The 14,072-nt window shown below is 29.1% G+C and overlaps 1 protein-coding gene across 2 annotated transcripts in view; it reads left to right on the top strand.

The window, feature by feature from the left end:
* Positions 1–14,072, top strand: part of orb2 (cytoplasmic polyadenylation element-binding protein orb2) — an 85,358-nt gene that overhangs the window by 25,285 nt on the left and 46,001 nt on the right. For both annotated transcript variants that reach the window (XM_016055714.4, XM_016055713.4), the window contains exon 2: positions 12,236–12,350. In XM_016055714.4, coding sequence (XP_015911200.1) covers positions 12,236–12,350 — 115 coding nt within the window. The remainder of the gene's footprint in view (positions 1–12,235; positions 12,351–14,072) is intronic.

Raw genomic sequence — 14,072 nt, 5'->3', positions numbered from 1 at the left:
ATTGGCGAGCGAGCGCAGCGAGCTATGGTTCACGGCGTGAACCACATAGGATTGCGTAGAAATTCTCGGGGGTTGGCGAGCGTTAGCGAACAGGGGGCGGAGCCTCCTAGTATAATATTATTCCTAATATTTTCAGAAAAATTGATAAGTTTTTGATAGGATATAAGCGAAAATCCACTAATAATGTAGATTCTGATGTTGGCACAAGTAGTGAGAATACAAGCCACAAGGAACAGGAAGGAAGAACTCCCAAGACAAGGAAATACGACTTATCCTATTTATCGTTCGGATTTACTAATATTATTAACGATAATGTGGAAAAACCAATGTGTTTGCTGTGTTCAAAAGTTTTAGCTGCTGATTGTATGAGACCCGGCAAATTGAAACGGCACCTTGAAACTATTCATTCTGAATACGTTGGCAAGCCCCAAGAATTTTTTCAATAAAAATTGGATGAGTTATCTAAAAACAACCAAAATTTCAAAAAAATTGTTCATATTCCATCAAATGCATTACTAGCATCATACCTAGTGTCGTACAGAATCGCGCAATGTAAAAAACCCCACACAATAGCAGAAACCTTAGTTTTGCCAGCAGCTATTGATATGGTCAAAACAATGTTTGACCAATCTTATGCAAATCAGCTGCGACAAATACCGCTTGCTGATAATACAATTGGCAGAAGAATTGATGATATATCTGAAGATCCTTGTGACCAATTAGTTTCTCGAATGCGTACTTCAAAATTCGCTATACAAGTAGATGAAGCTACTGATGTAGCTAAAGACGCACATTTAATTGCATATGTTCGATATGTTGACGATACTAATATAATTGAAGATATCTTATTTTGCAGACCAATTCCCGACAGAGCCACATCCAATGAAATTTTCAAAATAATAGACAGATTTTTTAATGAGAACGACATAATGTGGAATAATTGCATTGGGCTCTGTACCGACGGTGCACAATCAATGGCGGGACACAAAACCAATTCCTGACAGAGCCACATCCAATGAAATTTTCAAAATAATAGACAGATTTTTTAATGAGAACGACATAATGTGGAATAATTGCATTGGGCTCTGTACCGACGGTGCACAATCAATGGCGGGACACAAAACCAATTCCTGACAGAGCCACATCCAATGAAATTTTCAAAATAATAGACAGATTTTTTAATGAGAACGACATAATGTGGAATAATTGCATTGGGCTCTGTACCGACGGTGCACAATCAATGGCGGGACACAAAACCAATTCCTGACAGAGCCACATCCAATGAAATTTTCAAAATAATAGACAGATTTTTTAATGAGAACGACATAATGTGGACTAATTGCATTGGGCTCTGTACCGACGGTGCACAATCAATGGCGGGACACAAAACCAATTCCTGACAGAGCCACATCCAATGAAATTTTCAAAATAATAGACAGATTTTTTAATGAGAACGACATAATGTGGAATAATTGCATTGGGCTCTGTACCGACGGTGCACAATCAATGGCGGGACACAAAACTGACTGATCTTCAAACACTAGTTAAAATGAAAACACCTGAGGTTCTCTGGGCGCACTGCATGCTCCACAGAGCAGCTCTCGTATCAAAAACTACAAGCGAGGAACTTAACAATGTTTTTGCAAAAGTAACGAGTTATAAAAGTTATAAATTACATAAAAAACAGTCCATTAAGAGCAAGGTTGTTCGCAAAACTGTGTGAAGATATGCGAGCTAATTACGCGTCACTTCTGTACTATTGTGAAGTGCGCTGGCTATCTCGTGCAAAAATGATTCAAAGGGTACTTGAACTCAAAGAAGAAATTGCTATGTTTCTAGAGGAAAATCATAATGAAGACGGCAATATGTTTAGGGATGATAATTTTATCGTTAAACTTACATATTTGGTTGACATTTTTGAAAAATTGAGTGTTCTCAATAAATCAATGCAAGGACCGCAAATGCATTTGCTTATACAAAAAGACAAAGTGAAAGCATCTATTAAAAAAGTGGAGCTATGGAAATCAAATTTGCAAAAAAATAAGATTGACATGTTTCTACGTTTAAATTTATGCGCTCGAGATAATATAGAAGCAAACAAAACTCTCTTTGTGGAACACTTGAATGGTTTGTTGCTTCAATTTTCGAATTATTTTGGTGATCTTGATTTTACAAAGTTTGCGTGGATACAGAATCCATTTATCGACAAAGATGATGAATTTGGATTGACAAGTATTGAAAAAGAAAAATTGATTGAATTATTTTGTGATACTACATTAAAACATAAATTTCAGACTGTATCTCTGGTTCAATACTGGTTGAATCTTAATACAGAATATAACACTTTGTCAAACAAAGCTTTGAAAGTACTGCTGCCGTTCGCAACATCATATTTATGCAAAACGGGATTTTCTGCCTTGACTGCAATGAAATACAAATATCGAGCTCGTTTAGTTGTAGAAAAAGAGCTACGAGTAACTATATCGTCACAAACACCAAGATTTGATAAACTTTGTGCTAATAGACAAGCACATCCATCTCATTAAAAACAATAATAAAATATCGTTTTCCATTAGTTTGTATGAATAAATTTTATAAGAGTAAAAATGTTTGTGTTTTTATTTTATGAAATCTTCAGGGGGGGGCGCCAAATGATTAAATATTTTTAAGGGAGGCGTAGTAACATCAAGTTTGGAAACCACTGGTCTAGAGAAAGAAAATGAGACAACACTGTGACAGATTTGGGGGCTTCAACCGTATGGTGATAAGCGGGAATGCACCACAAGGGACATTACACCCCGCATTATTATTAAAAGGGTATTAATAAAGGCATTCAAAATTATGTCCATTGAACAACTACGACGATGCATTAAAATAATAATAATTAAACTTAATATTTTTAAAATTGAAAACAATAATTAAACTTATAATCCAAACTAATTGAAATCATTAAAATTATAAAAAGAAAATGAAATTATTTCTTTTTTAAAAAAAATGCCATTAATTATAAAATGAGAGTAGAAGTTGTCCGAAATCAGTGAAAGTTGCAAGTTCTGAAATTGAAGACTTCATTCTCGACTGAAATCTATAACCATTGCTTCCTTACCTGCGAGCTCCAGGACATATAAATGAATGAGTCACGTAACTGTTATATGCTGACAGCTCTCTAATATTTGTCGGTTTTGAATTCAAATGGCTACACGTCCGCGTTGGTTTTAACTTGTTTGACAGTTTTACTACTCATTGTTTACAATTGTCTATTCTGTTTCAACATGCATTTTGTGTGTTTCTTAAAAGCCTACGTTACCATGCTTTAGCTACATTTTTTTCACTGTTTTATTTATTTTTTAATAATTTTTATACTAGATTGGCCTTTTACTATTTCGGCGGTATAATTTCTGTGTGTTAGACTTAAAAAACATAATATATTGTTTGAGCAAATTAATTTGTATAGTTCAGGTTAAATCCCGAGAACCATTGAAGTTGTACCTTAGTGTGTAAAAAAAAAAAAAAAAAAAAAAAAAAAAAAAAAATCCGATTGCTAGATAAAATCTATCATGTGTTTCGTTTTTTTATTCTTTTTTTTCTAATTTATTTATTTATATTATAATTTCTGTTTAATTCTGTTTTATTTTATTTATTTGTTTATTATTTATTCATTATTTTATTGTTTATGTATTCATTTTATTGTTTATTTATTTATTTTATTCACTCGTATCTCGCACTGGCTCTCTACTAAGTCGACCGCATAGTTTCTGAGTAATAAACTTATGAAACTTAAAATATCCTTTGAACAAATCAATAAGCATAGTTGAACAAATTAATAACCTAACCTACTAACCATTGAAATTGTGTCTTAATCTGTAAATATCCGATCACAAGATAAAAAAGTTAGGCTGGTGTTCCTTTTTTTTTTTATTATTTGCTATTCAAAAACCAAATGTATTCTACGAATAGTTTTTACAATTGCATTCAATTAGCTTTTCTATTCAGCATTGCAAATGATTTCCAGATTGCATTTTGTTTACTTAAAGACTCTTTAAGAAAGGATTTGCAAGCCGTAACTCAGTTTTCAATGAATTATATGTTTTAATAAACAACGAATATAATGATGCATTTCTTTTTATAAAGGAATAAAAAAAATATATGCGTGTCATGCCGAAACATTTCTTTTTTTGCATTAACGTATTCCTTTTTTAATACCCTTGGCCTAGCTAGAGTAAGTTCCATTTTATACAGTTAGTGCCAGATTATATACGCCATCCTATTGTTCATTCAGATGACTGTGCTTTTTTTACCCTTTCAAACCTTGGCATCTTCGCGAAGTTCTCATCTCCCCATAATTAAGGAAGGTACACTGGTCGTCTGCCAGGTAGAAAAATTATTTATGCGTCTATGTTGGAATCGGTTTTAAAAATATTTCGTAGCACGACCTTGTTTATGAACAACTAAACCCCCTTTTTTTACGCGCGTGGCCCAAAAAAAGAAAAAGACTATTTCTATAATGATGTTACAAGTACGACCGTAAATTAAAAGGCCGTGTCCAAAACCATAAAGATAAAGGCTGTAACGAAAGTGTATTATTTTATTTTCTATAGGGTATGTTTTCGCTAAGATATTTGGGTGCTAATGACGTGTTTATAAATTAAATGCGAGAGGTATTCAAAAAATGTTTTTAAACTATAACAAGAAATATGAAATATTACTCTTAAAGGAAAGTAACATGTGTAGGGGAGAGTGGGGTCAAATGTAACATTTTTTACTTAACTATTTTTAACTAACAAAAAATCCAAGATATTATTGCTATTAATTGACAGACGGGTAAAGTAGACTATCCTCTACCAGAAAAAAAAAACACCTTATTTTAGATGTTATTATATTAGTTATTAACAATCTTCGACAGTCGTGCACTTGTTACATCCCCACTTACGGGGTCAATTGTAACAGTTCATAAATTCAACTAAAATATAGTTAATTATACATATTATCATAGTTGTGATATATTTTTTATTGATCAAAATAGTAGTGATATTTTAGGAGTAAAAATAATAATGAGCAGAGACCTAAAGGGTTAAACTTTTAACTTAAGGGGTTAAAAATTTTAATTTATGCTGTGAAAGGTGACAAATAAAATAATGCGCATGCAACATAATATAAATGATATAGGAAGCTATTGGTGGTTTTTAAAGAGTTAAGTAATGGTTTGTAAACATAAGATTATTTATTTTCAGCTGTTACAATCGTCCCTTTACAATCCTCCCCAAGACGCCATTTCAGCTTCATTTGTTAAAAACAATGCTAGTTAGTTAACAAAACTAATCTTTTTTTTTAAATGTTAATTAAGGTGTCCGCTTACATATTCGGTTAATGATTTTTATTTGTTTAAACAAAATACTCTGTTACAATGTAATATTCTAGTACCAAAAAAAAAGAACTTTAGTAGCGTGAAAATATCTTTTGTGATGTAACTCTTTCAAAAGTACATAAAAATGGTTGCCAGCAGGGGTGTACATGTAGATTTATTACATATACCTTGATCGCCACCTAGGAACCAAATCTAGAACCCGACACTCGAAATTTTTGCTCTGTTACAATCGTACCCTGTTACAATTGACCCCAATCTCCCCTACCTACTGATAATTCGTCCAAGTATTAAATATCTCCAACGATACATTAAGAAAAATAATAATTGAAATGATTTATTTTTTTAAAACTTAATGCCGTAGTTGAACTTATTAAAGACATAAATTAAAATTATCAAAAAATACTAAAATTATTTCGATTTTTTTTTAAGAAAAGTATTAAAAGTCAATTTACTACACACAAACAAGTAATTTTTAGGGATACAAAACTCTTCGAGATGGATTAAACGCTAAAATCCGTTGGTTTCAAGTCTTAATAATAAGGTCATTTTGTTGTAAACAGGTGCAGGAAAATGAACCTTAAACCATTTTGGAGTACATTTAACTTTGTTAGAGCAGAATTTTATTAGAATTCCTATTTTTGGCTTCTGAAGAAATGCTGTAGTATCATTATTATTTCCTGCATCATTAAATTTCGAGGATGTTATTATTCTTTTATAACACTATATGGCCTGATTAAGCTGTTAATGCGAAGTTTTTGCATTCCTTTTTAAAGCAATAATAATAATAGATAATACTAAAATGAATTATGTTTAATGCTATTAGTTAAACTTTGTTTAAATGTTCTCGGCATTTCATAGGCAGACAAGGTGAAAGAAAAAATATCTTTTTATGTTTCCTCACAACAATGTATTAATTTAATTTTTTTAAATTTTTTTTTATTATCTAACTGAACGGACATTTCTATAACTCATTTTTTCCATACATAACTGTATATTTCGTACATCAATTTGTAGTTGATTATTCAAACATAGGCTGTGATTTGTTTTTTTCCTTTGCAGTTATTTGTTGCTTTAAATTATTTTGACTTATATAATTTGAGTGAATCATTTAACGATGTTTTTAAAGTTTTTATTTTAACTTCAACTAATAAATATTGAAGAAGTAATTAGTAGACTAAAAATTGTGGCAAATATAAAAAATAATATTAGTATAATAATAGTTACTTAAAAAAATTAGTGATTTTATAAAAGATATATATATATATATATATATATATATATATATATATATATATATATATATATATATATATATATATATATATATATATATATATATATATATTTGAAAGATGTCTGGTGAGACGTTGAAATACTTTTTCACATTTTTACTGCTTATGTATCTGAAAATAATATTAGTTATTTGTTTTAAACTTAGTTTTTTACTTGTGGAAATTACTTAAAGATATATATGCTCAATGCAATTTCCAACGTTTCTTAACTAAAAATTAGTATAACTTCCATATTAAAACACGTTTTACTTTTTAAAACTGAAGCCCTAAAATATTACAACGATTTATTACAAATGTTTTTACACTTAATCCAAATTATGTTGAAATAAATGCATTTATATTTAATTTTAATGATTATGTGACATATAATGAATTGTAAATGTTTTAAGCTGCATTAAAAATTGTACTACAATGCCTAAAAATATGGAAGAAAAATAATTCTTGTAAGTGGCTTGGAAATGTTTTAACTTGTTAGTTACTTTTTATTCAATTAGCAAACAGTTTTCTATAATATGACCTAGCTGCCTTTTAACTTTAAAAACTAAATCTTTTAATAGATATGTCGTCACAATTCATTCAAAGACAAAATTTGAAAATAAACTGCAAAGGTCTGACGACAGCGTATAAATATCCTTCCCTCTTCCTGTAGGATAATGCTCTCCTATAACTGCTAACCGTGATCCCTCCGCATCCCACTTTCACCCGAAAACGGAGATCCCTGCTTTTATGTCTGAATGTATGAAGGAATGTTAAGGTGAGTTCTATTTTTAGAACTCAGCTCTCGACGTCGTTTCAGAAAAAGGGTTGCGCCTCGCGAATTCTGGGATAGGTAAGACTTCGGGTCGATCGAACACGTGATTCCTACAAATTTAGAGATTCAATTCAAAGACTTGTTTTTTAAAGGATTTTGCAAGGTTTTCAGGGTGTTTATTTTTTCAATGTTCAAGTCTACTGCGGCATTTTCATTAATTGTGGGAACGGCATTCATGTCTTGGCAGAGAGCCAGCAACTTTCCTTCTCTCTTATAGAAATGCAGCAATATAATAAATTATTCTACACTTGCGCATTAAATTTGTGGGACTTTGAAATTTTTGGATCGCCTTCATTTGACCTACATTGCGTCATTTAGTCTTGAAACTGAGTCTTCGTAATAATGAAAGTAAATTATAAAATAATGATTATGGACATCCACTCATTCATAGTTAATTTATAAGATTTTAAGACTTTTTTAACGAATAATATGCCATTTTTATAACTGCTCCGAGTTTGCAACTGTTATTCATGACTGTTAGGTCAAGATTAGCCTATCTAAAGTAAGCGCTGTCTGCTCTTAGTTTGAAAATGGCGCAAAATGTTAATATGGAGAAAATCCACAGTTTTGTGAAAATAAATAGCGTTTGTGGTCTAGTTTTTTAATATTTAAAAACTTACTACTCCAATGCTGCATTACTTGGAGTAATAAAAATTTGCAAAAACTGAGAATAAGGCAGTGATTTTTGATAATTTTCATCTAGGTGGAAAAACGTCGCCAATAATGCGATTTTTTGAAAAAAAAGTTTAATAACTTTTAAAATATTTAAGTTGTTTGTCTGTTTTAAAGCCCTGATAATTTTTCACTGTTAAATTATATATATAGTTTAAAATCATCGCATTGCTTCAACGTTTGTTTCAAAATTGAGTTTTCTTAATAATAAAAGTAAGTTATGAAATCATGATTACAAAAGGTTCACTCATTCACATTGCATTTTTGAATTTAGGATAAATAAAAGCACATTAATTTAGGTACTTGACAAATATCACGCGGATTCAAGAAGCAACTTCACCTACTCAAAATAATCTTTCAAATGTATTTTTAAGGAATAACTTCGTATTGAGAATCTAGATTCTGTAGCCTAAAATAAAATGGTGTTGGTCTGTAGGCCTGACTGAGGTGCATTGCGCAAAGTTTTACAAACATTTTAAAAAACATACTAGAACAATAGTGCATGCAAAGTTAAAATCATCAAAATTATTATTATAACATTAACGCTGTTTTCCGAAGTTGTGTTGCCAAAGAAAATAATAAAAAAAAAGCCACAGTTTAAGTGCCTTACATTTGAAGCGATGCGATGATTTTAAACTATATATATATATATATATATATATATATATATATATATATATATATATAAAACTTACCGTAAAGAATTATCTGGGCTTTGGAATAGACAAATAACTTAAATATTTTAAAAGTTATATAACTTTTTTAAAAATAACCAATTTGGCGACATTTTTCCACCTAGATGAAAATTATCAAAATCACTGCCTTATTCTTAGTTTTTGCAAATTTTTATGAACCTAAGTAATGTAGCATTGGAGTAAGTTTTAAAATTTTAAAAAATTTGACCTCAAATGCTTTTCATTTTTGCAAAATTGTGGTTTTTTTCCATATTGACGTTTTGTGGCATTTTCAAAATAGGCGTGGACAGCGTTGGGTTTAGATAAGCTAAACGTGACCAAACGGTCATAAGTAACAGTTACAAACTTGCAGCAGTTATGAAAATAGCATATTATTCGCAATAAAGCATCATTTCATATTACGACGGAGCCTTCGAAAAATAGCCTTTATTAAATCGCACATTAATTTACACCAGAGAGGGGCCATTTAAAATATTGGTCTGCTACCCCACCAACGATGCGTTTGAAATCTGTTTTAACTTAGAGTGAATGAAATTATCATTATTAAATAAATTCGCACCAAATTACTTCAGAAAGGGCGAGAGCAAATTTTTACTTTAATTATTTTTTATTTAAAATTAGACCACCCAGTATTAAAATCCCCCGTGCTGAGGTTTATAGATTTGCAAATAATCATTTTGTTTAATGCTATAAATTATGTACTAAATAAAAAACAAAATTTGTTGATAAATGCTACGAGGCGCTTGTTAATTTATACAATAAATATTTGATAGCACTTCTTAAAGTTTTCTGGGAAGCATATAAAGCGTTTAAGCTCCCACAATTTTTTTTTAAATATTTTTACCCCTTCCCTCATATTCTTGATTTAATTACATGGATACGTGAAACGTTAAAAAATTATTAGTATTGATTGCATTGGATTGAATATGCAAAAACATTTTTTAGTGAAATTTCATATTATCGATCACAGTTACATTACGCGTGCTTGATTTCAGATTTGTTATCCTAACTCCTAAACTATATTTATTATAATCAACAATTTACAATTAGTTTAATATTTATCTATCTTATATATTCTTTTCTGCTTTTGATTTTATGTTTCAATAATTTATTAACTTAAATTCTCTTATGAATTCCATGATTGATGTACAGAGAATCAACTATTGTATCCAATTAATTATTTTTGCTTAGTTTTAATAACAATTTTGAGAATTTCATTGCAGAAACGTAAATTTCTGGGTTTCATAAGACTCTATTATACCACCTGGTGATATAATTCGTCTGGTTCATCGTCAATACCTCATCTTCTCGCTGTTTTAAAATTTTTTCATGTAATTTTCTTTTAACAAATTTTTATTATTTTATTGATTAATATTTAAGTTTTGATATCCGTATGAATTTTTTTTCATTACTTTCTTTAAGGAATTCGACTTAAAATATCGACATTTGTTGAGATTTTCAATTTAGATCTAGCTGGTGAATTTTTGGACCTATGGTATAACTAAAATAAAAAAAAATTCTGTAGTTAACTAACTGCTAGAGAATTATATGACGATTTAATTTTTAATGAAATGCCTCGGAAGAATATTTCAACTGAACATGGTTGGTATTGCTACGCTATTTACGTGATTTTTCCCCTCTTTATAAATTATTTTATCAAGTCTTTAAGGATTTTTTTTAACTGGGAAAAAATATGCTGTAAACAGTTCCCTAATATTTTATACATTCCAATAAAACATTTCTCTTTGAAAAAAAAAAAAGACCAAAATGCCACGAACTTGCTAGTTCTTCAAATATTTTCATGCATTTGCAAAACTTAGTAGAAGTTTTTCAGTTCCAAAATCAATTAAAATATGTACTAATAACGAAATTAATTAAATAAAACTATTTTCACAAAATAAATTAAAGAATGAATTCTATAATCGTGGAATTCATCACTAACATTCTGTGATACGCATTTTTTTGTTAATTTTTATTGTAACAATTATGATTTTTTTAAAGGGAATCTTTAGACTTTTAGAGCATATATCTATAATGCTAAAACTAACCTTTTTCGATGTACCTTTTCTAAGAAACTACTTATGATATCGGTTTGAATGTTTTGGGTTATTTGAGATTATATAAGTTGTATGCTATGATAATGTTTTAGCTTTAACAGGAAAACTTTTTGAGTTATGAAATATTTCTAATGAAACTTTTTAAAAAATTAAAAGTTCTCAGCTCATAATTTTTAAAAAAAAATTCTGCCAAAGATATGTATTAACAGTTATTACAGTGTAAACATGTATATGCAATTATTTTGTGAAAAAAACCCAGCAATATCTTGTTTAGATGCTGAGAAAAGGTCAGTTTTAGCATTATTGGTATATGTCCTACCGACTCCCCCTAAGAATATTTTATTTTTAACATGCTATCATACATTTTCAATAAATTAATTTCATTCTGAGACTTATTTAATAAATTTTTAAAATTATCAAGCATTTTTTAAAATTTATTTAGAATGTGACAATTATGCAAGTTTGTTCTTTAGTGATTACAAACTTAATATTCTTTATTTTGCATAACTATATGAGTTTCGAAACACCTGTTTATCTTAAAAAATATTACAATATATTTAAACCTATTTTTTATGTATAAATTAAAACGCAAAACATCCGCTAACTTCGCAACTCTTATTAAAAACTATGTTTTTTAGTTACTGAAAATAAATAATTATTCATGTTCTTGGTTCTTGGAAGCAGTTCTAAAAAGTCCGTTACGCAATTTTGAGTTATGCAATTTCAACTTTGTTTTCTTTTATTCTTGAAAAGAGTGAATATGTGCCCAGGAAAAGTTGACTTCTTTTTTAATTAAATTTCCTAACTGAAAGGGCTGAAATATTTTATTTGTTTACGGAAGAAAGGTTCGTTATTAGACATTGGCTTGCATTTATTTTCAAATTTAATTTAACGTGCATTTGGAATAGTTAATGCCTGAAAAATGCTTACTAAGGCCAGTTTAATACTTTTTTTTAAAGTTAATAATTATTTCGTAGTTCTTTCATTTATTTTACGTATTGTGCCATATGGTATAAAGAAATCTATTGTTATATATTAACATTTATAAATTTTGTATTATGCTAAAAATTGCATGAATTATATGTGATAGTTAGCTGAAAGAATTCTAGTTATGTCTGTGTTAACCCTTAATTTCAACTTCTTAGATTTTAAGTTACATTTTTTGTGTGTTTTTTTTCTATACTAACTAAATGTTGATGTAGCTGTCGTATGCTACGCACGATTAGAATGGTCTCTTGATATTTAGCTCTACGTCATGCAATAGATGCATGTATTGCTTTAAATGTAATTTTTTGTTTTTATTGGATGAAGTCCAAGTCACTTAGATTGTATGTGTTTTGCAGGACCGTCAAATTTCAAGTAACTTAAGCAGTCCCCTTGACAACCTACGGCACCCATTAGAGCAACAACTAATGGACATCATGAGAACAACAATGGACGGTCAAGATCATTACAAAGGTTTGTTTTTATAAATTATGCATGCAAAAATCATTATTATTATTTTTATGAAGAATAATTGCTTTATTTTCATTTTTTCTTTTCTTCATTTTTTTTCTTCAATAATGCTAATTAAAATATTATTATTTTTACTTGGGGTCTTAATAGATTTTAAAATTAACTGCCAGGAAAAGAAAAGAGGTGACATGAATTAAAACATACAATTTTTAATATTAAAATGAACGTTTGTGCTCATGAAAAGGAAATTGTTAGCTTGTATCAATTTTTTCAAACTTCCGCAGAATATCAATATAATTTTTTTTTCTATATTAGTTAGGTAAAACGAACTGTTCAGTGTATTATGAAATATTGGGAATAAGGGAATGATTCAAAGTCTCCTCAAACATGTGTGTGATCTGAAATTTAAAAAAAAAAGGGAATACGCAAAAACGTTCATTTTTTTTTTTAAAATTTCATCTTCGGATTTACTTCGTGGCCATACAGACAATGCATATTAAAATTTAAGATTATGAAGAGCTCTTAAATCACTCTTTAATAGATGGACTAATGACATTTATGCATTCATTTTTTTATATATAAAATAATTTTTATCCCATTTTTGCAAAGTTATGTTACCATAACGCAAACCTTTTGCTTTGGTTTGCTATTTTTAGCGATTCGTATTTCTATATTTTGGCGATCTGTAATATAATTATACTTCAGTTTTAAATCAATGTTAAAACTTTCACAGAATATCAATATGAAAATTATTGCTATATTAGCTAATGAACGGCTCAGTGTATTATGAAACGTTGGAAATAAGGGACTGAATCAAAAAGAAAAAAAAAATCTTAAAATTTTGCTATTAGCAGGATTTTTGAAGTAGTTATGTAAGCAATGTAATTATGTTATTCCACAATTCACAAGTTATTATGTAATTCACAAGTTATGGATTAAAGGGGTCATGGAGGTAAAGGCTCAAGTTCTAGAAATTTGACAGTATGATGATGGCAATATGGTCAGCATTTCACCCCTCCACATTGACCGTGCCTTAAGCATTGGGTTCATTGTAATTATATTTCATTAATCATTTTTATTAAATGTAATTAATATGTTTTGGCATTTTTTAATTATAAAGAACTGAGTAATAGTTACTAAAAAATCTGTTAGATTACTGAAATTATAATTGTACAAAAATATAAAATCAAAAAAAAAAATAATAGTTTCAAAAAGTTTTTTTCACTTATATTCAAAAATTTATGAATAATTAATTTTGTAAATTAACAAAATTTTAATGATGAATAACTATTTCTCATATATCTTAATAACTGCAAGTTGGAAAAATTATAGTTATAAAGATTTTATCTTTAGCGCAGAAAAAGACACCGGTGTTTCATGCTGTATTTTATAACCCTAAAATATTAAAACACCAAATAAATTTTTTTTTACTTATTTTGACCTAAATTAATACCAGTGTTATTTTTAATAAAAATTCTGCTTCAAAGGGTTAAATATCGCATCATTATCGGAACAAAAACAAAGTTCGGTAATGATCGAGTCATGGTTTTATATTTATCTCATCTTTTTCGCAAAAAGTACTATTGTAAAATATAGATTATTACATTTAAACTCACACCTTGCGTGATAAAATCTTCCCGTTCACTTAGAAGAAAAAAAAAGGAAGAAGAAAAAAAAAATTGTTAGGCAACAAAAGCTATTTCGCATTTGGCACCCATTAACGGG

The sequence above is a fragment of the Parasteatoda tepidariorum genome, chromosome 2 (genome assembly GCF_982258835.1).
Source record: "Parasteatoda tepidariorum strain Cologne lab strain chromosome 2, Ptep-v5.0, whole genome shotgun sequence".
NCBI classification, from domain to species: domain Eukaryota; kingdom Metazoa; phylum Arthropoda; class Arachnida; order Araneae; family Theridiidae; genus Parasteatoda; species Parasteatoda tepidariorum.
The sequence above is the reverse complement of the archived record's forward strand: the minus strand, read 5'-3'. Positions and strand labels throughout refer to the sequence as shown.